At 38.3% G+C, this 25,774-nt stretch overlaps 1 protein-coding gene across 3 annotated transcripts in view; it reads left to right on the forward strand.

Annotated features, from left to right (window-relative positions):
* MAST4 (microtubule associated serine/threonine kinase family member 4) overlaps positions 1–25,774 on the forward strand; it is a 301,151-nt gene that overhangs the window by 155,751 nt on the left and 119,626 nt on the right. The window contains exon 1 of one of the 3 annotated variants that reach the window (XM_071581457.1): positions 4,817–5,139. The exons of the other annotated variants lie outside the window; for them this stretch is intronic. Within the exon in view, the coding sequence (XP_071437558.1) occupies positions 5,093–5,139 (47 nt within the window). The 5' untranslated portion in view covers positions 4,817–5,092. Of the gene's footprint in view, positions 1–4,816; positions 5,140–25,774 lie in introns of those variants that run through there. 3 annotated transcript variants of the gene reach the window in all.

Below are 25,774 nucleotides of genomic sequence, written 5' to 3' on the forward strand. Positions count from 1 at the left end.
TCTTGGCTTGTGCATGTTTAGTGATTCCTTTTGTCTGTGGTGTTTTAGGATTAGTTGTTTTAGTTAAGATGTTCAATGTGGCAACCAGTTACTGGGGTTAACTTACACAGCAGTTCTGTTATTTTAATGGTTAACTAACATTGCTGATAAACACATTCCTTTGGTCTATTCAATTTTGTAGTATTACAAACAATACCATGAGTATCAACAGAATATGCAACCAATTTATAAAAGTTATTAAAAATACATTTTAATTTAATAGAGTGCTTTTTAAAACTATAATTTAAAAATAAATCCTTTGCAGAATAGTAAGAGTTAAAGCTCTAAATAGACTCTGGCAGTGTAAGGAAGACCACTTGGGTTTTGTACTTTTAATGTGTACTCCTGTGACACATTAATAAAATGCATTACTGTAAATTGCTTATGGGTGTCAGATTTATGGACATACCTTTAAATGGCCATAGATCTATGATGTCAAAACTTAGCTGAACTTAAGGCTGGAAGGGGTTATTTGGTATGTCTTCCTGTTACGGGGTACCAAACACTCATTCCCTTACGTTGAGGATTTATATTGCTATGGACTGGCATGTATTGAACACAGATAACTGAGGAATAAACAGGTTCTACCAAAGTCTGCCCACTGTCTTGCAGTGACAAGGAATTTATTTCTGCATGCCATGCTGAGCACATTGTGCAAACTCAGCTTTTGGGTGTGAGCAAATGCAAATGACCTTCTGTCATTTTCATTCACTTCCTCCCTTCCCCAGGGAAACAAACAGAACAGCCCCTCTCCTCTTCCTTATGTAATCTGACCAAGATGAAATATTTCTTGCAATTGCAAATTCGGCAATTATTTTGAGTTTAAGCATATGAAAGAGACATAGCAGGCAGAGATCTAAGGAAAAGGAGCTGTGACCCATCTCAAGTACTTCTGGGGAAAGTAGTAAATAGCCAAACAACCCTGAACAAACTCACAGTTAGACATTGATATGAAGAATACTTTTTGGTGCTTTCTGGCAGATAGCTAAAGCATGAGATTTGCTTTATACACATTGCACTGGTCAGTCTGTTGACTTCAGCCAGGGGCAACAAACTAGTTGATTCATATTTCAGACTTCTTTTGTGTGTAGTTAATAATGTGCCCAGGCATGCTGTGCTGAAAGAATGCAAAGAGATTTATGTGTTCTTTCACCCCACTTACTTAGTTCTGTGTTTTGCATCTCACTGATGCTGAGAAGTAGTGTTGCAAGTCGACTGCTTCTGCATCGTTCCTGTTAGAACTTTTTATAAACTACAGTGTTACCAATGAACCAGTTGTGCTTGCTGAAAAGGCAGAAATGTCTGAATTGATGTGCTAAGAAGATTAGATGATAGAAATTCAGATTAAATTATCTTTAATAACTATGATAGAAAGGTGTCTGTTGTTATTATTCTTTAAAAGGACTTTTGGAAAACATTAGCCAATAGTGCATGCAGAACCAAAGGATGTTAAATGTTAGAGACTACTGAAAGACAGTGGCACCCTGCACTGTTAATGGTATTATTGTGTTACCATTATTTAAGGGGAAAAAGGAAGCATAGTCAACATCTGCAGAAGAAGGGGACCTTAAAAGCCTAGAATAACAGTGCTATGGAAGAAAAATCTTCGTGGCTTGTGTTTCAAGGTAATAAAACATTTGACTGTACTTCACTGGTTTTGCTTGGTTTTAACCAGCTATCTGAGATTACTAAACCAGAGAAATCTCAGTGAGCTCTTAAACGAATAACTTAAGCCATGTATTCTTACATCTCAGTTTTCAAATTTGCTTTTCAGCTCTTGAACTAGCTAAGAGAAGACTGGGTTTACACTTGCAGAGGAAGATGATTTTTACAGTCCTACAGTGCTGTTAGCGAATTTTGGTTTGAGATTCTTTCCTGATGAGAATTTTTCTTTGCAGACGTTGTGTCAATATAGGCAAATTTTGCCAATATATTCTGGTTAATCTAGATTTATCTTTTGTAGTACACTAACCCTCCTTTTTAACTTCTACTTGCTTCCTCAACTCTGTTGGTAAGATGATACATAAGCAGTCCAAAAAAACAGTTTTTTTGATCAAACTTGAAGTCAGCTTTCACTTACAAGGCTTCATCTAATCAAATTGCTGCTGGGTTTTGGCCCTAGAAGAATGAAGCAGTTCCCATTTACTCTGGCAAAAACTGTAGGATCATAACAGTGAGAAGAATGTGATCTCCTATGACGTAGTCGTCTCTATTTTTCAATAAATCATGATTTTCCAAGCTTCTGTCTGGATCACACAAGATGTGTAAGAGAAGAATTTTCACTTCAACCTGTAGCTCAGTCTCAGTTTAGAATAATTTACCATTGATGTGATGTGAAGTGCTTGCATGAATTAGCTCAGGAAAGGGGTTGATTTATCATGGTCTCAAAATAGCCCTTGGATGCAGTTGTTTATATTTAAGTGGCTGTACACAACTTCTAGTCCAACTCAGATTCCTTTTAGACAAGACCAGCTGCCCTTGTTGTCCTTCTGCAAGTAAAATGCACCAATACCTGTCATGTTTCATGCTGAAGTACTGTTTAGTGACAGACTATTCTTTCACCAAGCAAACAGAATTCCTTGATTATGGACTTCTGTTCACCCCAGTGTTAAAATTTGTCTTATGGAAGTAGTGTGTAAAATTTGTATTGTGCTGTTGATCGAAGTACACTTTCTCCTTCAGAGCTAGTCCTTTTGCTGGTTTGTTTACAGAAACAGTTGTGGTACATCCTGATTCAGTGGAGCTGGCTGTCCTCCTTGAGGTATTATGCTGTCTAATACTCTCTGTGCCTTCAATGAAAATTTAACAGTTTTATAGAAGAACAAATAAGTATTTTGGTGTTATGTGTGTATATGCTTACATAGATAATGTGATGAAGCACCAAACTAAAGGTTAGTATGCACAAAATTAAGCCCTTTGAATATAATTTAAGGCCTATCTAAAAGTGTACATATGTGGTGTGGACATAGTCACAGTTTACTTGTTGAAATTTTCTGTCTCCATCAGAAAGAGGACTCTTCAGCAACTGAAGAAGTTCTATGTACAAAAGAGATTTTTATCAAAGGACTTTTAAGAAAACAGAGCTTGGTCTGTGAGGTGCTGAGCAATGGGAATAGGGAACTGCCTGTTCTTGGCAGCTAGGGGAGAGCCAGGGACCTGTGACTGTAGTATCTTAGGCTCTGCTTCTCTCTTTTTAAATTTCTATTCCTAAAGCGTTATCTCCAAACTCAATCATGTAGACATGGGCAGCTCCATCCAGACAGTTTCAGTGACAGAGTTGTCTAGCTGTTAGACAGTTGATTCTTGTACTGTATTTTTCAAGTTTAAGAATATATTCAAACATTGATGTTTTGCTTGTATTCTGAATAAAATTTGAAAAACATGTTTTGAAAGTGCTGTTCAGAGATGGGCACCTAACTGATCTTTGTGCCTTTGCAAATCTGTGAATTCACCCATTGTGGTTTGTAAGCCTGAATTTAACTCCTTAGATCTTGTCGCTTCTCTTTCTTTGAGAGTAGGAGAATGCAGAACTTCCTTAGAGAGATTGCTTGGCTTAGTAATGCTTGCTGGGACCTCAGCTTAATATTCAGAATCCAGATGTCTGTTATGTTTTAAAAATTCAAATGCATAGTTCTCCGAATCCTTCAGTTTAATTTTCAATGTCTGTAAATGAAGGCTCCAGGTAATACATAAATTTAAAATACTTTCTAGCAGAAATATGTAGGAGACACAAAAGAGAGAATTTAATTATTCTTTTCTACTGTTTGGTTGAAAAAGGAATGTAGTTCACCAAATCCAAATCCAGTTCAGCAGTTACCCACAACTATGAGATTTTCCTCTGTTTCTGAAACCTGTGGCTGTGTACCTTTGAATTCACTCATTTCTTCCAAAACTGAGCCAAGGGCCCATAAAGCACTATTTTACTTTGGTCCTTTGTTTTGACTAGTCTGTAGAAGTTGTCCATGCAGAGACAAGGTCCAGAGCTCTGGCAAAAAGTAAGATCGTGGGGTTGACATTATTATATTGTGAACAGGAAAAGTAGGTGGGTGAGATAAAATAGTCTAGCTCGTAAATTGCTAAAAATAAATATTTGCACTTCGCTTTTCCTGCTCTTCTATGCTAGTCCTCATGGAACAATTAACAATATTTATTTATTAAAATGATAACCTCAAAATAAGAGAGAATATATAAGAACCGAATATAATTAAATTAAAGCAAACATCCTATGTCGTGGTAGTGATCTAAACCCATCTTTACAAAGTGTTGTGTAGTGATTTACTTTTAAGTGATGTTACCTGTCAAGCTGAAATTAATATATTTTTCTGCAACTTCTAGGTTTGGCTCTCTTAATATAAATTCTAGGTGATTTCCCTTTAAAATTCAGGTGCAAACATGACAGAAAAGAATGATGACTCTTCCTTTTGTATTAACCTCCTTGTTACAAGGGTATGTTTGCTCTTCAAAAGCCTTGGCAGTTAATTTTCCCCGTTAAAGGACAAGAGCCTGTTTTTCATTCAGCAGTTTGCTATTTTATCACTGCAGAAACTGCCTGTCTGTTTACCAGGGAAAGGGATAATGTGACTTAAAGAAGATGGCTAAATCCTATTCGGCAGGATCAGAGGGGGTAGTGAATGTTTGACATTTGCCGAGAGAAACTGTGTTAGGCACAGAGGCTCCTCTGCGCGGTGGGCTGGCGTAGCGAGGGGATCTCTGCATCCTCCGAGGTGCGGCGTGTGCGTGTGTGCGCGCGTGTGCCGGCGCAGGGGCTGCTGCTGCTGCTGCGGAATTCCGGGGATGAATTACTCGGTGTGTACAGCTGAAGGTGCCGTGCGCTCTACAGAACCGGTGCGGGGGCCGCTGACCTGAGAGAGGCGGCCAGCAGCTCTCCCTAACAGCGGGAGGTGGAAGGACCCCAACCTGTGGTCCTCCCCCGCCCCCAGGAGATCCGTAGTCCATTCCTTTATAGCGATTCATTTGGCTTTCTGTCATCGCCAGAATGCTGCCCGTGAATGTGTGTCATGATTACAATAGAGTGTGGTAACACATTACAGCAATGAAAGCCCAGCGAGAAAGGCTACAAATTCCAGGGCTGACCTTGGAGTAAGTATTGTCTATCTTTAATATTTTAATAATATCTGCATGATGCCGGCTTTCGTGCAATCAGGAGCTGTTTAACATGCGTTTATGCTGACAGTCTTGGAGCACTGCAGCTCCAGCTTGAAGGAACACGTTTTCAATGCACTGCAGTTGGTTTCAGCAAATGTGTGAGCCTGGAGCCGGGATATTGCAGTGTGTTTGGCAAGAAAGCATTTCTGCATATTTGAAGTTACTGAATCTCAGTGCATGAAACATCCTGTCAGCTCGTAGGGGAAGAATCTCTCAGTAGGCCATGGGGTGTCTTGTCTTTCTCTCCAGCTCTCTGTTACTGTTTATCCCAGTGCTGCCTTTTAGAAAGGCCTCTCTCCGTGCTGAATAATAGAGAGTACTGCAAGAGATTAAAGCATTACAGAAATGCTGTTTGTGAAAATCCATCAGGAACAAGACATATTTTACATGTGTTACTGCACTAATGAACTGTATTGACATTCTGGAGGATTCCTGATAGTTTCTGCAGTAAGTGTGTTTACCTAATTTAGCAGTGTGTTTACTTGTACTTGCTTAAAACTGATTAACTAATTTGTGTGCTTTCAGCTATTTAGAGAGTAGCTAAATGAAAATGTGTAATTTTAATACATAGTAAGTATAGTCTTTTACTCATAAATGCCAGCATATGTTTACCCAGGATTTGCTAGTCAAACCCAAATATTTATTTCTATACATGCATACATACATGCATGCAGTCTACATTGACATGTCAGGCATGTTTGTATACATGTTATACCCACCATGAGAACGGGCTAATTTTGTCTGGGTAAATAGGTTTACGTCAGATCCTTTAGTATTCCATGGGACTACCCCATTCTTGCTGGTATAGAAAAAAACAAAACCTTGAATGCTGCAGATGTCTGCAGTAAAGTTATTTAGCTATGAAAGGTATTATCTCTGACATCTGCCATGTTTTAAAGAGAGGACTGTAGGTAAGTGTGCAGCCTAGCAAATAATTTATTCTAATAATCACATGAAGGTGACAGAGCACTTTATTCCAAGGAACAAATGCAGATGTTATATTGCGTTCCCCAGAACCATATTTGTGAAATATCTCAAATTCGGCATTTCAGTCAGGCATCTTCTGCTATTAGCAGTGTGTGTTAGCTGTGATTGGGCTAAGCTCTAGACATTTTTCTGAAAAAAAAAGAAAAAAAAGAAAAAAAAGCATTACTAATTTCTCTTGAGTTTTGGAGGAGAGGTCTTACCAGAGACCTCATTAAAATGGTTGCCTTGAATAATTAATAATCATACTTCGTTTGAGATGTGGCAATTTAAATATTTTTAAATCAATCTTCACTGAATTATGTAATTGTCATATGAGAATAACATCACCAGCTGCAAAGGATGAAGAAGGATTCATGTTACTGTTTTTTCAATATATGTGTATGGTTTTTGTAACATGAGGTAATTGTTTACTGCTTCCTCCTTTTTCATGGTAACCTGACATAATTACACTTGCTCTGCCATATTTTGACAATGTCTAATACTGATAAAATTAATAATTATATTTTAAATTTAACATTGATCATTGCTTTTGCTACAACACTGTCTGGATACATTTAATTTTTTCCATATATTAGACTTTCTGTTGCCATCACACTTGCTACTTTCTAAACTTGATTTACTTGTAGAGAAAAGAAAGTATCATATTTTGGTTGCTGGCACATAATGATTCCCATAGAGTCATTCTCTCATGATTTGCTAGAGTTGAGTTAATGCTGACTTAAGTCATGTCTCCCAAATTCTTATTTGTAATTATTTATAAAAGAGCATATCTGGCCGTGGAAAAAATCCAATTTATTTCGTGCACCCTGATCTCATGAATTTTCTTTCAGTAGAGTTTAAATGTTGAGACTAGAATTATGTTGTCTCCCGGAGAAATTAGCAGTCTGTCTACTTTATATTCATTACTTGCAGAAAGCTCTTTCAAAGAATATTAAAGATTCATAATAAAGCACTCCAAATTTAGTAAATGTAAGAAGTAAGGCTGCCTGTCACACACTGTGATAATTTGTTTTAACAGGTTTTTGTAGGTCTTAAGAAAGCAAAGCTGAAAAGCAAGTTCTAGAGAAGAAATGGATTGACACACCAGTGTCACCACTCAGTGGGAATTTTTAGATCCACAGTACTAGCACATCTGATATTGGATGCCCCGAGAGTCTGTGCCAAGACTGAGACTCTGATGTGTTACAGTAATGAAAATGAGGAAGAATATGAGTAGCTACTAGCAGTTGTAGGACTTCCACTTGGCTGTGTGTGAGCTACCCAGGAGAGGGAGGGAGATTCTCATCCTTTGGCCATGAGGTATCACCAGAATTTGTTCACAGTGAAGTGACTTAAGGATCTCATTCTGGGGTTTGAAGTTAATACATTATTCTCATTTGGAACCAGAGCTGTATTTTCCCTCTCCTTTTAACTGTTCTTGGTAGGTTCCTTGCCCACAGCTGTTACTCCATAGCACTCCCCTTGCTCTCTGTCTGCTGCAGCCCTGTGTCTTTGGCCAGGCTGGTGGCAGTTCTCCTCCCTCTACACCTGGATTCTCTTTGGATCAGTGCCAGCTCCCCTCCCTGCTTCTGGTCCTGATGGAGGCTGTTTGTGGTCTGCATCACCTGCCTGCAGCTCTTCCTTGCTATGCCCCTGAGGAACAATGAACAGTGCAGCACAGGAGCGTTTCCCAGCCTACAGTCACTGAGGGCTGCACTGACAAATGGACAAAAGGAGGACAAACTGGGGAGAAACTCCCAGCTCTGCTGCAGCAAACCAACTTGTAGTGAGGAATAAGAGACAGTGCTGATAAATGCAAACCCATGTTTTAAAAGCCTGTACTGATCACACAGAAACAACAGCTATTCAGTGCATGTTGCAGCTGGTCAGTGCAGTGCAGCAGAGTGGAACATCAAAAATGTGTCTGTTAATCCACACCTTTTTCCACAGGCCTTCCTGGGCTGACTGGCAGGAGCCTGGGCTGTGCCATTTTAAGAGTCATACAATGACCCGATGGCTTTAATGGCTCTTACTTGCTCAGACTTACTGTTATGCTAGCACAGCTAGTCTTCAGCTGAAACCAAGCCTGTTCATACCTGGCTGCTGGGCTGCATTGGCAGCATGCTCTTCTGTGCACCTCATCCAGGCATTATGCAGGCACAGCCAGCAGACAGAGGAATTTGCCCTAACACAGCAGCCTTGTCAGAAATTAACAGCAGGCCCATCCTGGTCTCAGTGTGCATGTCCCTGCCAAACTTTGTGCCCTCTCCAAGGCGTCTCAAGAAGCAAAAGTTATAAAAATGTACAATGCCATAAAAAGTAATCCCTAATCTATTCTAGAAGCAATAGTACTATTCCTGCTGAAATGTTTAGAAAAAAAACTGAATCAAGTAACCACCTTGAAAGGTTTTGAAGGGAATATATTAAAATCTGGCAAAACGTTATGCAATTGAAAACATCAACTAGACCTAGTTGTGCATAGCATATTGACCATCTAGGGACAGGACAGGAGTGCTAGCAATGGCTGGCTGCAAGGGTCTGATATGTAGCAGAACAAATCTTATGCAGGTGAGCTGGAAAAAGTTCCCTGTAAGTTTCTGCCTTCACTCAGTCTGCACAGAAGGCAGAGTTGCATGGGTTTTTTGGACAGCTAGCTTCAGCAAATTGCAACAAAAGGCATGCTATTAAGCATCTTTGTAAAAAAAGCTTTCCTGCAGGTTTCACAGGGGCAAGTGCATGTGATAGCATGGGTATATTTTAAAAGAGCATCTCTGAAATGTATCAGTGGCTTGCCGTTTTATTGAGGATCATTTTGAATGCAGATACACTTGAGGCAACTTCTTGAAGGTCCTTTCAAGTCAAATGCTCAAATAAGGGTTCTATGGATGAATTGTTTATATCCATATGACATTTGTAAGGAAACATAGTGAAATGGATGCTAAGTAGGGCACTTCTAATTTTTAGTAAGTGTGCAAATTTTAGGCTCTCAAACTGGAAATTTTTATTGCAGTTTTCTTATCGCTGATGAAAGATCATAGTTTTAGTTTTCCTTTTGTTTCTAGTAAATCTGATCTGCATATCAAAAACTAAAAAAACCCAAACCTATGGTGCTCTTTTTAAGAGGAAAAGAATGTCCCAGTTACATAGTTTGTTTGGCTAGATGTCTAAAACTAGTTACTATTTTTCACCTCTCTGGGGACTTTGTACAAAAATATTGTTCCTGGAGGAAGTCTAACCTAGTCAAACATATGCATCAGCATCAGTTCTCATATTTGTTTTTATTTAAATCAATTTCATCTTAAGTCAAAAACTGTGGCTACTGTCAATCACTTCATACAGAGGATGGTCATGCTTTGGTTCTAACCAAAACTCCTTTCATAACTCCTACCTAAACATGCAACTCTTGCTAAACCTTCTGTTCACTAGAGATGACATTATTTTAACTTGCAGTCTCACCCCAAGGAGCCTGAGCCCAACCCCAACAAGCCCCTGCAGTCCATGCAGTCCTCTGTTCGCTTTTCATTTTTGGAGGTAAGCGAGTAAACTTCCATTGTTGATGTTTTCTTCTGCATACAAAACGTGATTATCAAAACATATTGCAAAGGGAAAATTAAAAAGAAATTAAGTATGTCTCTGCAATCCAAAATACATTTTTCTTGATCAGCTGCTGTTCTGAAGTTAAGTGTTTCACGGAAAAATGAGATAATTCATATTTTGAGACCTAGTACAGAGACTCAAGATACAGATGCGTAATTCTGTGGTACTTTGACTCTGCTTAGGTATGTATCTGCTGTTGAAATTGTATAGTTTCCTTCCTGTGATCATCTAAAAATTATATTCTGTTATGTGAGAAGTGTAAGGGGAGTTCAGAAATGAGGGCGAATCATGAAACACATGGTTGTTTTTTGCTTACCTGAGGGGTAATAGTATGCTAAGTAGTTTGAGTGATTTAGAAGACAAAGTCATATACAGTACATTTGTAGAACTGCTTTTTCCTCAGGACTAGGAGGATTTTAAGCTTTTAAGCTTTATTTCTAATACAGTAATATTCTGGATAAGCAGTAACAGCCACATACAACATCCTTCTCACCTTCTTCTTTCTTCTACTCCTCTATTCTTACTCATTCATAAGGATATTTATTTTTGATATTTGCCAGAAAGGTGAGATCATGAGATCAGAAAATCAATGCATGATTAAAAATACTATGAAATTACTCCTAGTACGTAAAATTATCATACTAAATAATAATTGATGGATATTTCTGATACACGAAAGCTTTTTTCCCCTTCTTTGTTTTCTTTTTTAAACAGTGCCAATTTTGAGCACTTTCTGTCCTCTGCAGGAGGGTTCTGTGAGCAGATTTTTCGAATGCTTTTTGAAGAAATGGCATGGAAATTATTGATATATGAAGACTCCCTTGATTTTGCTGAAAAATGTCAAAGTTCATAGGGATTTTTCTGAGGTTCTTTTGTCCTGAAATTTCTGTAAGGTGCTGCCAGAATGGTTATTTGTTTTCTGGAATGGAAATTTTAAACATTGAATAAATTCTGAAATCTAGTACTATTTTTATCTATAGCTGTAGCGGACTGCTGGTGTATTGAACAGCAAATGTTTTAGTTATTAGTTACTGTTCAAGCTTGACCTAGGATAACAGGGAAGAAGAAATGTTTTGGGTTTTAGAGTATATAACTAATGAGCATTTCCTGTTCAATTCGCTCAGAGTGCTCTTGTGTATGTGGGAGGAGAGGAATTACTTCAGTGCAACTGCTTTTGCTCATACTCAAAAATGTTAGCATGGGAGCCTTACCACAGTGAGTGGATAGGATTTTCCTGTCTCTCTCTCACATGATGGCTCTTCTCTCTCATGGCCTTTGACTTGCACAGCTGCTCCTTAGGCAGTTATTTTTGTTGAAGTTCTGCTTATAACAGTTGTTGCATGAAGTATAGCCTAAAAGGAACCTTTTGCCTGGTAGATGATAAAGATCTTTGTGAAATAAACAGTACCATCCTGTGAATGGAAATACCTGCCTGCTGATGCAGTCTAAAGCTGCCCATGCTTTGCTTCTCAGAGAAGATGGGGAATGAAGAGGTTTTTCAAATCTTAGGAAGCTAGGCACACATTAACCATTATATTTGTATATTCTGTTTGAGTCATCTGAAAACTCGAACTGCTGTTGGGAGGAAAAATATGGGCTAATTTAGTGCTAATTAATATAAGCAGTAGATTTTCAAGGAAAGAGAGAACATGAAGATAATGTAAATAGCTGAGCACAGCTACTGAGATATTTAAGATACTCATACTTCTAACATAATTTTAGAGTGTTTTTCTTTGTTGTGGATAATTTGGTGTCCCTTGTCATAGTAATGGGGAATGGCATGGGGAAAACAGCAGAAAAAGACTAGAAGGAAATACTAAGTGCTAGAAGTTGTTCTAGCTTCTAATAATAATAATTAAAAAAACTATGAAGGAAATTAAAACAGTAAATTAAAAATGTAGAACAGCATGCATTTGAGATTGAAAAAGTAAAGAATGGCAATTATAACAAAAAATTATTTTTCTCAACCTTTTGCTTTACTGATGCAACTGATACTGAACTGAGGGGGAAAAAATTCTCTGAGGCAGCATGTAATAATAATTGTGTTTTCTGCTGCTGTCTACATGGAATAGGGGTAACTAGGGGAGAATTCACATTTGCTGTCTTTGAGTGTTCTGGTTCTTCTTCATGACTAGTATAGGATGTGTACTGGCTGATGATTTCTGTCTGCTTGAGTTGTGCATAGTATGTGAGTTTAGTTTGTGATTCTTTCCTCCCTTTAGACATTTACAAAACATATAAAGGAAGTTACTACTTGTAGGCAGGATCAGAAAGAAATTCTTCATAGTGACAGTTAATTTGAATTTCTGATCATCCTCATTCTTGGACAGCAGATTTCAGCTGATAAAAAGATCTTAGTTTCTCCAAAAAAGAAACGATTGTGGTTTCATTTTTCAAAAAGCATCATAGCATTTCCATTTGTCTGGGATGTAGAAAGGCTCAAAGATGTGAGGGAAGGGAGTGTCATAGCCACACACTCTTGAAGTAGGAGCTTCTAAATTGAAAAAGCATTCCTTCTGAAGTTTCCAGAAAGCCTTTACTGGGGAGTGTGAGGATTGTGTGAGTGTCAGGTGCTGTACAGACACAAATGTTATTCACCTTCCTAGACTGGCAAAGGGATTGAAAGGGTTCATTCTGAAGCCCCCCAAAAGAAGGTGGCAAGTCAAAAAAGCCCATATGGTTTTTCTTTTTAATGGTTAAATTTTTTTACAGACTGTTTCTTGAGGGAAATCTAGTCCAGCTCACTGCATCTATGACTGAGTTGGCAGGAAGGCAAAGGAGAATTATTAGTGATACCTTTTGGTAATGTAGTCTCTTCTGCTGGGAAGTTTGTGGGGAGGCCATTGTAAACACTGCATTTTACATGGGATCATGTTGGCAACTTATTATATATGTGTTACCAAGAGCAGCAATTAGAAGTGTAATTGACATGGATCAAACCTCATCCTATGGCACTAAATTGAAAGCAGAAAAAAAAAGTCAGTTCCACAGACAGCTTAGAGCTCTTAACCATTTGGCTAAGATATCAATCTTGGTATTCAGTATTAAGCTTCTGTATCTGGGAGTTGCCAAAAAATGATGCCACAGTTTCATTAAATGTAACCTGAATCTATAATATGAATAAGTAATCATTACAAGCAAAGGAAGCATTAGTATCAGATTTTTAATATAATTTTATAAAAAAATTAAACCACCAAATATTTAATTTTACACAAAACTTTATTTAAACTGTCTAAATTCTTATCCTAAATTGTGGAATACAGAAATAAAAATCTAGTTGGTGTGCTTCTATTATTCCACTTTCTCTGCTTGCCTCCCTTTTTTTTCCTATGATATTCCTGCATCCCAGAATCAAAGAAAGGCAGAAAGCTCAAAATAGATACCTTCTAACTAAAATATTGGTCTGTTTTATGAAACCATCAATGGAATTGATGGCTCCTGTTGAAAAATGAACAGGAAAGTTTCTAGTGATTTTTTAAATTGTTGATCTGAAAGTGTGTGTGTTTAAAGAGCTTTTAAATGTTTTCTAGCTCTGTATGATGTTGTGTGCACATGTAAAGCATAGGCACCCATGTGAAACATATATTGGACAGTAGGAATTTAGTTTGCTGTTTGGCTTTGACATTACTGAAAGCAATAGTATATTTTTAAACTTAACTATATTCCTGTGTATCACTGATGGGGAAAGTGGTGTGGACAGTCTTCATGTGTGCTGCTGCATGGCTGGGCTGGGCTGGGACACTTGAGGTGGCTGTGGGACTGGCAGGGGCAGCTACTTACGGCAGAATTGCCTTGGGGATGTGCACAACCGAACCGGTGATCAAACCCCCTGTCAGTCCTGCCCTTGACTCTGTAGCCATGACCATGTTCCTGCCCTCGTCCCTGTTAGCTCTTGTGGTAGTAAGGCTGCACCCTGAGCTGAATCTCCATTGTGAGAGCAGGCCTGGCTTAAGAGCAGGAAGGGAGCAAGGGGGCAGTGTCAGTACAGGGGGAGGCAGTGGCAGTGTGCATTTGGGCTCACACTCCACTGCCCTTGGCAGCACTAGCTGCCCACCCAGACCTGCGTAACAGCCAAGGGGACAGCTGTTACGCACACAGTGGTTAATGATTACATCCAGTGTAAGCATGTAGGGAGGCCAGACAGTGAACACTGCAGAAAAGGAGGTACTAGTATTCCTTCTGTGATGGTGAGGGACTTGTACAGACATGACATGGTCCTTTCAAGGTAGAGCAAAATTGTCATGGAAGAGTTAGCTATTAAAGTTAGACCTGTCTGGTCTCAGAATAGTTTCTTTACCTCTGTGTAATTTACTGTAGAACTGATACTTCTTGGATTCATAAAGTTTTATAGAAGATGTGGGAGGAGTACCTATCAGAGTTTGCCTTCTTTTCCCGTGTCTCAGTGTCACAGCTACCATACCCAGAGATTCTCAAGCAGTCATTTTTCTTTAAAATGTCTTTTTCTGCCTTTTCTTTCTTAGACTAGTACAAAGTACATTGACCTTAAGGTTATGCTGAAAGATGAGGCTGCTGATTTGTTATCCTGAAGAGGAAGGTCTTGAGAAGGGTTTGTGTGGATGATGTAATAACTTGGCTCCATTTCTTTCTCAAATTATTTATTTTTGTTTAAAATGAGGGAAACCTGCTGTTTCATCTTGCAGAGTAATCTGATTAGTATGCATGAACATCTACGGTAAAACACAAGTTCTTCAAGGTGAAATAAATTAATCTTTGGCTTTCTGATCCAAAAGTAGTTTGTCTGCTCTGAAGTTGTAGTTATGCCCTTGCTGTTCTCTTAACTCTTTTTGAGACTACTTATTTAACCATACAACACACATTTTTCTCTGCTATTTCTCATGATCTCCCATAATAAGCCTTGTGAGAGCTCAAAGGGAAATCTGTTTCTCTTGGAACTTCAGAAAATGGAAAATGAGGAACAATTTCATTGCATTGTAAGATTTTTGTGATGTAAAAGTGGGTTTTGAGGAGTGGTTGAGTAAAAACAGCTGCTTACTCAGCAGATATAGTCTCATGTGTGCTCAAATGTACTATTTTAACTTCAGCTTTTGAGATACTCTAAAAACTTATGTTTTCTGAATTCTGTGGGGTCACAGCACAGGAGAAAAATTTTGCTCATAAATCATCAGTGTTTTGTTGAGTGCTAGTCAGATATATCTATATAAGCCTAATAGTGTCTTAATGGAGTTGTATCAGTGTAAACAAGTGTTCAGTTGAGAACTGCAGAAGCTGCACAGGGGTCCCTGGAGAACATTCACTGTTGGTTTTCATCCAAGAGGGATATAGGGATGTGAATTTCTGATCCCATGTGACTTTTTGAGCTGGTGCTAAAGAAAATGTGGTTTTACTTGCCCCACACAGATTCAAAATCAGAGAAGCTAAACCTGTGTTGCTATGGTGATATTTTGTAAAGCTTCCAGAGTAGAATAAAACTTAAATTTGTTGATACCGTAACAATCAGGTTTTTAGTATATTTTAAAAAGCTCCCAGGAGAAAACTGCATTCTTGTATATGTCTTTGTCTTACTACATAACTTTTTCAATTTAATTTGTGGCTTATACTACTTGGTGTTGTTCAGAAAAATAGTTTATGTATATATTTTTTAGATCAAGTAAAGGAAGAAGAGCTGCCCCTTCTCCCTGCAGCATATTCCAACTTATAGGGACAGAGACAGAATATTAGAAAGCTTACCAGAAGTACAGATCTTTGTTGTATCCTGTGTTGTTAGTTTTTTGGTTTTTCAGTTTATGTGTGAGGTGCATCTTAGAAAATAAAGAAAGTTTTTGTGAAGTTACTTCCACTGGTAGTCTGAAAGCTACAGACAAGCAGCTTATCTGAATCATTTAAATGCCAGTTTGTGGAACTGCTGTCCCTGAACTCTCATAAAAATCCTTCCAATGCACTTGTGAGCTAGTTTTATCAAGTGTTTTGGCCTTTCAGTTTGTATTTTTGTGTACTATTGTAAGTTAGGTTTTGAAGTCACTACGTTAGGCTTTCTAAGAATTTTGAGGAGATAATAGAATCTGAGTTTGGAAATAACAGTAATTGTGGAGTGATGCCGTAATACCACACTGAGTCTGAAGATAGTTTTTAGTTTTTATTCAAAATATTGTTTGAAAAAATGTCTTTCTAACAACTTTGGAGGCTATGCAGTAGTCATGGTAATAGTATAGTGGTGGTCATAGTATTGACGTGAATGGAGATTTCTTGAACTGCTTTGCTACTTTCTAAAACAGAGAATGAAAATTTTCGTTAAGTATTTCCCCTTGAGATAGTCCCTTATAATGTTCATTTTTACCATAATTTGATGTGCTGCTCAGTAAAGTGTTCATTGGCTAATCTATGAATGTTTTTGGCATACACAGATCTTAGGCAAATGACCCAGTATAGTCTCATTTTGAAATTAAAACTTGACACTACTTTGTAGATTTTTTTTTCACATTTTCAATTAAATAGACTCCACAGCAAATGGTCTTAATACTTACAAAAAATATGCCATACCTAATATCAAAAACTGGAGGAAGGAGGGGGGGACAGCATGGATTCTACTTGGTACCACATAGAGACTAGGCAAGCTGAGTACTCCACGTGTGGTATTAAGAAACAACTGCAATCCAAGGAGGTGGTTAAAATTTGGACAACTGATCCATATTCTATATATGAAAATAACTCTTGGATGTGTCTTGAAATATACTTGAAAATGGAGAGTCTATGCTGTCATACTACAGAGGTTCATGTACATGCAAATAACCTGCTAACAGCAATCATTAGTCACTGTGATGACTACCTGTTGACCTAGAGGATTTGCCTACAGGCAGTGACATATCTATTACTAATGACTGCAAATGTTCTGAGCCTCAGTTGTCTCAACCTGCATGTACAATTCAGAGTTTTGTAGTATGGCTTCATAATTGGCTTAATATAATCTAATAGGAAAGCATTTAATACATCTTGAATTCAGGGTCCATGTGACTGGCTGTAGTCTGTTGCCAGTCACTCCTTGCAGATACAGAGAAAGTGCTAGGTTAATCTGCCAGTTGTGCTTTATTTTAGTTTGAAAGTTTGGTCAGACAGGGCTGTCAGTGGTTCACTTCCAGAAGAAGTTATTTATGGAGGTACTTCACTGCTGTTATCCCAAATTCACAAATTCTGCAGTCTTTCTGCAGCATAGAGACAAATTTCAGCTGGTTCTTGTGTGAGTTGCCAGAGGTAAAATATCCTGCGGCTGAATTCTTGAGATGCAAATTCTCAACCTTGTTTAGAGCCAACACTGCAGCGTTATATTGCATTTGCATCATTTTATCACACCTTGATAAAAATAGGTACAGAACAGAAATCAGTGCTGCATGCATCAGCCTTCCCTGAAATACACAAATCCAGCAGAGGAAATGCTTTGAGACTCTGAAAGATTTTAAGTAAGGAATGTAGAAGAAGGAAGTGTATGTTGGAAAGGCACTGCTGTCCCTGCAGTGGCGTTTTTTGAGGGCCTCATTATTTCTGTGTAAACAACACAAATTGTTTTCACTGCTGTGCAGGCTAAATTGCTTTGCAATGAAAGTTGGTGATCTCTTAGAGAAAGTATCTTGCTTTGGTAATAGCTTATTCATGAGTATTACGGAAGTGGCAACTTCACAGCTGTGAGTTCTGAAAACCCTTAAAAAATGAATTTGTGGAAAGCAAGTGGTAAATAGGAATGAAGAAGCATGAGACTGAGTCCCTCTGTAAGGAGATATCTTCCCAGTCCTTTTGTTTTTTAAAGATTTTGTTTCTTCTCTTGCTTGCCACTAATCATTTGAGAAGAAAAGTACATCTGTAGGTTCCTAGAGGTAGTGCCTTACAGCTATAAAAAACTGAAGAATGTCACTAAACTGGTGTATTTGAGACTTTGGCTCGTTTGTCATCTTGATCCATGCGATGCATCAATGGTTGGAACAGGGAAAGCCAGTGGTCCTGATCTGAAGAGCTATTCAGCAAAATAGTCTCGTGGCTTTTAACAGGAGAGCAGTTCCCTTGCGTATTGAGGGGGAAGGGTGCTTCATGGCCTGATTTGGGGGCACACTGATCAACTCCACAGTGTCTCCATCCTCTGGTATGAGATGAGATGCAGCTGGGTTGCTGTAATGCACAGAGCTAATGTAGTGAATGTAGTCCTAAGCACCTCTAAGGAAGTGTTTCCACCTCCTGCTGGGACACCACTTTTCTTAGAACATATTGAAAGCTAGTCCTAGGCTAGAGCATAGTGATGGGAAGCAGGAGATTTAGAGGACCCTGACGTTGGAATGACACCGACTTGAAAGCATCCTTGTCTCCATCTCCTGGTAACCCAGCTTTTACACACTAGGGTGTCGTTTTGTGGTAACCATTTCCTGTTGGGGTGTGACAGCAGTGTCAGTATTCATGTGATTCTCTGTATCTTGGGTGTATGTTGTCATGTCTGGCTTTTATAAGCATGAGGACTTGCTGAGCTTGTACTAAAGCACTCTGGTGTTCAAATACACAGGACACCCTGCAGCAAACTGCTTGTTAACTTTACAGGCTTTAGAAGAGAATGGCCCGGCTCTGCCTGCAAAATTCTTTTCTTAGCAATAAGAAAGCTGCAGTCATAGAATAAAACCATGGCACATCCTCTGTTCATGCCAGGAGTGATGGAGGCTGCTTGTTCTGCTCTTCAGGACCTGCTGCTAGGAGAGACCAGCAATACTCTTGTTGGGCTAGGAAAGAGGAGATGGTTTGCGGTGAACAGCTCGAGCACAATAACACTTCAGCAGAGCAAAGCTGATGGGAGTTCAGAGCTTCAGGGTTCCCTAGCAAAATGTTAGTGTGTTTTACAGCCAAGATGTGTACTTTGACGGAGAGGGGGAAATTGCTGCTCCAACAGTGGTTCTCATGTGGGAGGTGTCATGATACTGCTTGGCTGGAAAGGTAATTTTCAAATTGATAGAGAAGTAAATGGTGACCTGAAACAGGCCTAAAACTTTCACACAAGAAAAGGGCTGTAAAAGACATATCTGTGGGACCCTGATACACAGCCACAACAGTCTAAAAGGACTTCTTGTCATATTTTAGAAGTCTGATTGGTACAGTTATGTTGTCAAATACACAGGAACACATGCTGTTGAGTTTGGGAAAGCTGTTGATGCTCTGTAACTTCCCCAGATGATAAAACTGAGAAATATCTCAAAAAATTTCTGTAGTAGGCAAGAGAAGCGGATCATGACAGGTGCTGGTGTAGATAGTTATTAGCTGATGTTAGTCTCTTTCATTATGAGTTCAGTATGTTCCTCCCTCACCTTCATACTACTGTTAATTTGCCAGAAGAACAAACTCTATGCGCAATCTGCCACTAGACTGATGAAATCTGCTCCTCTTGTGCATATGTAAGAGTGTTCAGGCACGGGTGCTGAGCAGCAGCAGAATAGAGAATAGGCTGGGATAATATGTTGTCAATATTAAGCATTTATTAATAAATTTTGCAGAATTGAAATGTTGCATAATTTTTGAAAGAACCAATCCCTGTATCAAAAAAGGGCAAAATACTGAGATAAATGAATATGCTGATTTGGAAGTGTTGTAGTTTGGGATTATTATGTAAATTCTCTCCCCTGCCACTTAACTGCCCAGGCCAGCGGTTGACAAAAGAAGTAGTTAACTGTGATCGCTGGGGTGGGGGCAGGTTTGTCTCTTTTGGTTTTTTTTTGGATATTCTCCTCAGTCTTGGCTCGGCGGAACGGGGGAGTGGGGGCTCCAAGGAGGCAGGCTGCCCTGCTGGTTACTGCTGGGGTTTTCCCTGGCTGTCTTGCCGCTGCCTACTTCGGATTACTTTTTCCTGCCGTGCTGCTACCTGCCTTGGATTTGCTGCTGGTCGCTCGTACCTTTTCTGCTTCTTGGACGGGGAACACAAGGGAAAGAGACTGAGTCCATCTGAAAGCCCACTGCTCGTCTGTTTCGCTGGAGAGGGACTGAAACTCACTCTGCAGCCAGCGGGCTGTGACAAGGACACTTAAGTATAACTTTTTCTCCCGGAGGAAAACCTGCTGGGTTTTGTTGTTGTTGTTTTTTTTTCCTCTTATGGTGTTGGGGAAGTGGGTTGCACTAGTCTGTTTACATATATATATATATATATATAGCAGTTATCCTTCTTGTATTAAAATTCCTTTTCTTAAATTTGATAAAGAGTGGTGTGATTATTGAGGAGGAGGCCCCTCCCCTGCTTGTGGGTAAAACATTTTGGTTTTTCCCCTCAAACCGAGACAGGAAGAAACAAACCAGATAACTTTATACACATAGTCCAGACTCATTAAGCTGTGTGCAGCTGTGACCGGAGGTGGTCAAAGGGGAGGCTGATTGACTAGTGAAGGGATTTTAATATTGGTTTGGGGTTTTTTTTTTACTGCTGGTATCTGAAAAGTATGTATTTACAGTAGTAAATGCTTTTAAGTCACTTTTGTATCAGGATATTGATATTTGTGTAAACTTGCATCCTCTACAACTACGTGAATGGAGTAATCATGTTGTCTGGTATCAGTAAAATTAGGATGCTTAGTGGTTTGAAATGCTATTTGAAAGCTGAACAGTTAATTCCCTCATTTCTACTATGACTGATAGAGTCTTTTAGGATGCTGGAGGTATAAAACAGCTAGTGTGGGTTGTATTGATTCTCTACTTCTTCTTTGACGTAGTTTTGACAAAGTCTTGATGACAATTGAGGTTCTGACTGTAGTTCCCTTGTTATGGAAGGCTGATGTGCAGTCTTAAAAAGTTAAACCGAAAGATTTGCCTCTTTGGAGGTCAGAGGTGAAATTCTGTGACTTGTAACAGTGTCCTCCCTGACTCCTGTCATTCTCCCTAATGTGCATGTCAGAGAGGTTTCTTGACTCATCTGAATCCGTTTTGTCTTACGTTTGTATGGTTGTGCTTGTAGGCATCATGTAGGTATCATTCAATACCTCTGAATCTGTAGAATGGTCAGCCTGAAGATCCCCCTGTTACTGTCTACTTTTTTCTTTCCTTGTCTTTTTACTGTCTGAGCATGTAAAGTGTTCCTGGAATTATGTTCATTGTACTCCCAAAAAGTAGTAGGGCATTTTGTCTTTGCTTTACAGTGGAGTACTGAAGCACAAATAGATTAAATAATTAGATAATACTGAGTCTTAGACCCTGAGGCACCCTAGCCATGAGGTAATTTTTTCCTTAATTTTGAGGATTTTCTCTGATGTTTTGACAAGCATATCTAAGTAAAATAATCTTTACTACTCTTGCACTTCTAGATGCTTACTTTTTATTTTGTTTCTGTAAAATGACCTTCTTTCTGTATAGTTATTCTGCTGCTTCCAGCAGTGCTCTGTTTGGCAGTCATATCATCCACATATACAGTGCAGATTATTCAGCTGCAGCACCATCTGAGGGACAGAATAGTTAACTGTTCAGAAAACCCCACACATACATAGGAGTATGTACTGAGTGTAATTAGGGTTATTTAGAAATTCAGATTTAAACTGGGGGATGTGTGCTGAAACACACCTACGGTTGTTTATTTAGCCTTTTGAGGCAGAGAATATTAAGGATGATGTGTAAAGTGATTTAAGGATGTTATCAACTTGCAGAGCTGTCTGCTCAGCTCATTGTTTGAAATACCAAGGGTAATGTTAATGGGCAGTCCACATAATATTCTTCTCAGGATAATGTTTTCCCTTTAATTTCTTATGCCCTTCAATTCCAATTTTCCAGCTTGCACTGCATGGGGGTGCTCCATCTCACACCGTTCTGCTGACAACACATCCATCACGTGGATCAACTGAAGCATAAAGCCGGATGAGCATAGGAAAGGCTCAGGAAAAGCAACTACTTGGGTGTATATATAGTGCAAAGCTCTGAATTCTTGGCACCTGATTTTTATTCACTGTGAGTTAAATCATGATTCCAAGTAAATCATGTGTTTGAAACCTGTAGTAAAGACAGTGCTTGCCAGTGCTGAAGAAGAGCATTTAGTTTCCGTGCTCTGACAAAGACATATAATGGATCTGTAGCCATTAGTCTAATGCTGATTTGGTGATTAATTTAGGAAATTTCTTGTTTAAATATTACAGCTGATGAGGTTTGCTGTCTCACTGAAGACAGCATTTATACTGAATTAATTAAATTTAATTTTAAATTCAGTATCACAGGAACTGATGTATTTAGACTTCGATAGTCTTGAGAGCTTCACTGTGCTGACCTCCATGAAACCTCCCTCATACCCCAAAGGGTGTTTTAAAAATGAGGAAGGTTACAACTCATGATAACATCTTTCCCAAACCTATCAGGATTCTATCATACAGGACTTGATTTCTTTCCCTAGTTCATCTGACTGGAAAATAGAGAATCCCTGAAGTATGCTACTTGAATTAGTGAGTATGGCACTGGGTGTCCCCGGGGCAGAGCTGAACATGAGGAAATGGCTCTGTATAAGGACTAGTATTTCTCTCGGAGGTGTATATTGTTTGGGATGCCTGAAACCAGAATGCTGTGGTAGCAGGACAAAATGTTCCACTTAACTATCCTTTGAAGGTAGTGAGCTTTAGACTTTCCTTTCCACAATTAGCAAGTTATTAAAATGACACAAAACCAGACAAACTTACAAATGCTGAACAATCTTTTTATACAGACTACCAGATTTATTTTGTTTTGAACTGTAAAAAACAGGATTTTAACTTTACAATGTAAAACAAAACAACTTCTTTTAAAAAAGTTTCTGCGGTTGAATTTAGAGTTTTTTCTCAAAAAATATGGCTCAGTTGCCTGCAGCTGTCATACAGAATAAGTGACAATATCTAAGTATTTTAGAAGAGTGATTATATCCACAGTTTCTCAAGAAAGTATTTGGGAATTTCACCTTGACCCTTAAAGCGAATGGCATTTACCACATAGGCTATGGCTGTTATTTGAAAAAGATGCTTGATAAAATATTGCTGGGTGTGTGATGTCAGTACTTCCTCCAAGTATGTAGAGTGGTTTGGGCCACTGCAATAAAATAAGGCTTCTAAGTGTCTGATTGTTTCACATGAATGTCCTAAACCACAAAAAAACTTCATTGTGGCTCTTTATGCCTCTGTTGGGTAACACAGCTACATTCACGTTTATATCAGTAGTACTGCACCCACAAAAATGGTTAATTACTGGTTTGAAAAATTGTTGTGATCCTCTTAGAATGCTTCTAAGTGCTGGCAAAAGGGTACTTGAAAAACAAACAAATCACGGTAGGATAATACTAGCTATTTAATGCAGTATTTCTCCCCCCACCCCCTGGCATTTGTGATAATGAAGTCAAGGTCCAAGCACTATGGTATCTGGAAAATTACAACATTTCTATTAGATGTTTTCTGTTTTCCTTTCCTAATTTGTTTACCACATAAAGCGGCACTTGTGAAATGTAGTAGTTTTTCTCTACTTGCCAAGATAAATGTAAATTCAGTGATAATATGGGAAATAGTTCTTTTGTACTTTTTCATTAGTCTGTTTGCTAAGTTAGATCAGAAGGAGAAGCTAATCTCTATGACCAGAGCAAATAGGTAGCATGGCTGGCTCATCCCACTACAGACAGCAAAATGCTGGATTAAAACTAGCGTTGCCTGATGTGAATTCTGATGCTTGCATGATACAGATGGATACACAGTATATTTAACTTCCAAATACATTGTTCATAATTTTAGAACTGTTCAGAAGTGGAAGGGATGTGAGACCATTGCTTTTCCCAAATGTGTTTATATTCAATGGGCTATAAGAAACTAGAGTTGTGTGAGATTTTTTAGCAATTTGCATGTTACTTCAGAACTAGAGTAATAGTGTTTATGTGTATTTAGAAACATATCTAAAAAACCGTAGAAATTTGGCAGACATACATTATGCACCAACATAATACTTCTTTCCTTGCTGTGACTTCTTCAACTTATTTTTGCACTGTATGTCCCACAGTGTGCAGTCACGAGAAGGTACTAAACAAATACTAATCATCAACATCAACCACTAGGGGGAGTAAGAGTTCAATTAGTGTAAATAAGAGGAGGAGTAGTAATAATAATAATAATAATTAGTACATTTTAGGGACTGAATAGACCAGTGAGGTCTTTTAGTTTGACACCATGTATAAAATATAGGCTATAGATCTTGTCTAGTTTTTTTTATCCATTCTACAATGCTTGTTTGAAGTGCGATTATTTTTTTAGATAGAAAAGTATATAACATATAAGATTTACAGTGATGGAAAATCATACTATGTTACAATCGGTAAGATGAGCGTTTAAAACTTCTTTTTCTGTCTGACTCCTGCAGATTGAATCCCTAACTCTAATATCTGTGAGGGATACTGCTCTTACAGGGAGTTCACTGCTCTTACAACCTGTCTCCTCCCAAAAATATCTTCTTGCTAGGGATACACATTCTGAATGACAAAAGTTCTCCCATAGACTTGACTATAATGGAAATAAAATGAAGTTTTTCAAGTTGCACACTATAGTTCAGATTTCGTGGTGGTTTTTTTTTCTTAAAAACTCCTGATTTTTTTACAACCTTTGGGATCTGTAGGGTGTTTTTGTACTTTGATTCAACTTGATGGCTATCAAAGCTTGTTGTTTAAATAAGGCTGTTTTATCCAATGATAAACTATCTTGTTCCTGTGGTTACTTACCTATTCTGTGTTGTTTGCTAGAAAGGTTATCGTATTTTTTCCAGATCACTGATAATACATTGAATTGTATTAAACAAAAACCATAACCCTGTATGATACACTAGAAATGTTTAATGTGCAGTTACTTTTTCAAATCTGTAGGTGAGTTTTAATGTTTTCTTTCCCACACATAACTTTTTGTATTGTGATAGTTATTAGAACATTATGAGGAGATAGGCTAAATATTTTACAAATGTCTCAGTGAATTGTCAGCTGAAGAGGTTATTGATCAGACTCGAACTCTTATTTGAACAAGATCTGTTTGAGCAAAGTGTTTCCTGTGTAGAACAGTTTAGTGACAATAAGCAAGTTACCATACCTGAATTCATTACTGACGGCAGCTAATATCCTGGGTGTCCTTTTAAAAGAGTGTTATGGCATGACAGCTTAGTTCCACTGTTTGAGCTATTCCAAGACACTTTGGAAATAGCAGTAATTGAATGAGCAGCTTTGCCAGTTCCTTTGTTACTCACTGGATAATAATTATGCGACTAAAAAGGCGCAACTGAACCCAAACAAACGCAAGTCATCTGTGAGCTCCATTCTAATCTAATGTTCCTCTAAGCTGTTGATGAAATTAGAAGCATTTCTTTGTTGCTAAAAGATGTGATTTCATCATCTTCCTAGCCCATGAAAGTGGAAAAGGTGCAACCTTCTTTTCTTTCCTGGTTCACAGATGTACTCTTCTGTTGGCAGTACAAGGCCTATGCTATTAGGATTTTAGTAGTGTCAGCATCTTTAGGAAACTCTTTGTTGTCTATACTGTTGCTGGTGAACTGCATTCAGTGTATATCTTGCTATAAAATTGATGAGACACAAGTACTCTGTAATGCCTCTGAGCAGAGAATCCAGAAGATTTCATATATTTTTCAAAAAATTCCAGTACATACCAATAATTGTCAGTGTGAAGATGACAGGTTAGATAACTTTTGCATTGGACTATTATGTGCAAAATAGTGATTGAGTATTGGTGTTGCATTGTGGTTTCAAATATGCACTTTCAACTTCCTAAGTATTTCATGGTGGTGCTTTAAATCAGTGATCAGTGTTACGTAATTAAAATGTTTCTGGGGAAGAATTTTTATTCTTATAAACTGCTGGAAGTAAAATGTTGATATTTAGAATTTTTCTTTCACTTATCTATTGAATGAGACTTTTCTAAAGATGCCTTAAATAAGTTTGCTTTTCGAAATGTAATTTTCTTAAGAAGGGTAGTCACCTTTTTGACTTGAGTGATGTGATGTTTTTTATCTTCAAGAGAATATGGGGTTTTTTATCTTCAAGTGA

Source organism: Pithys albifrons, chromosome Z, assembly GCF_047495875.1.
Source record: "Pithys albifrons albifrons isolate INPA30051 chromosome Z, PitAlb_v1, whole genome shotgun sequence".
Classification (NCBI taxonomy): domain Eukaryota; kingdom Metazoa; phylum Chordata; class Aves; order Passeriformes; family Thamnophilidae; genus Pithys; species Pithys albifrons.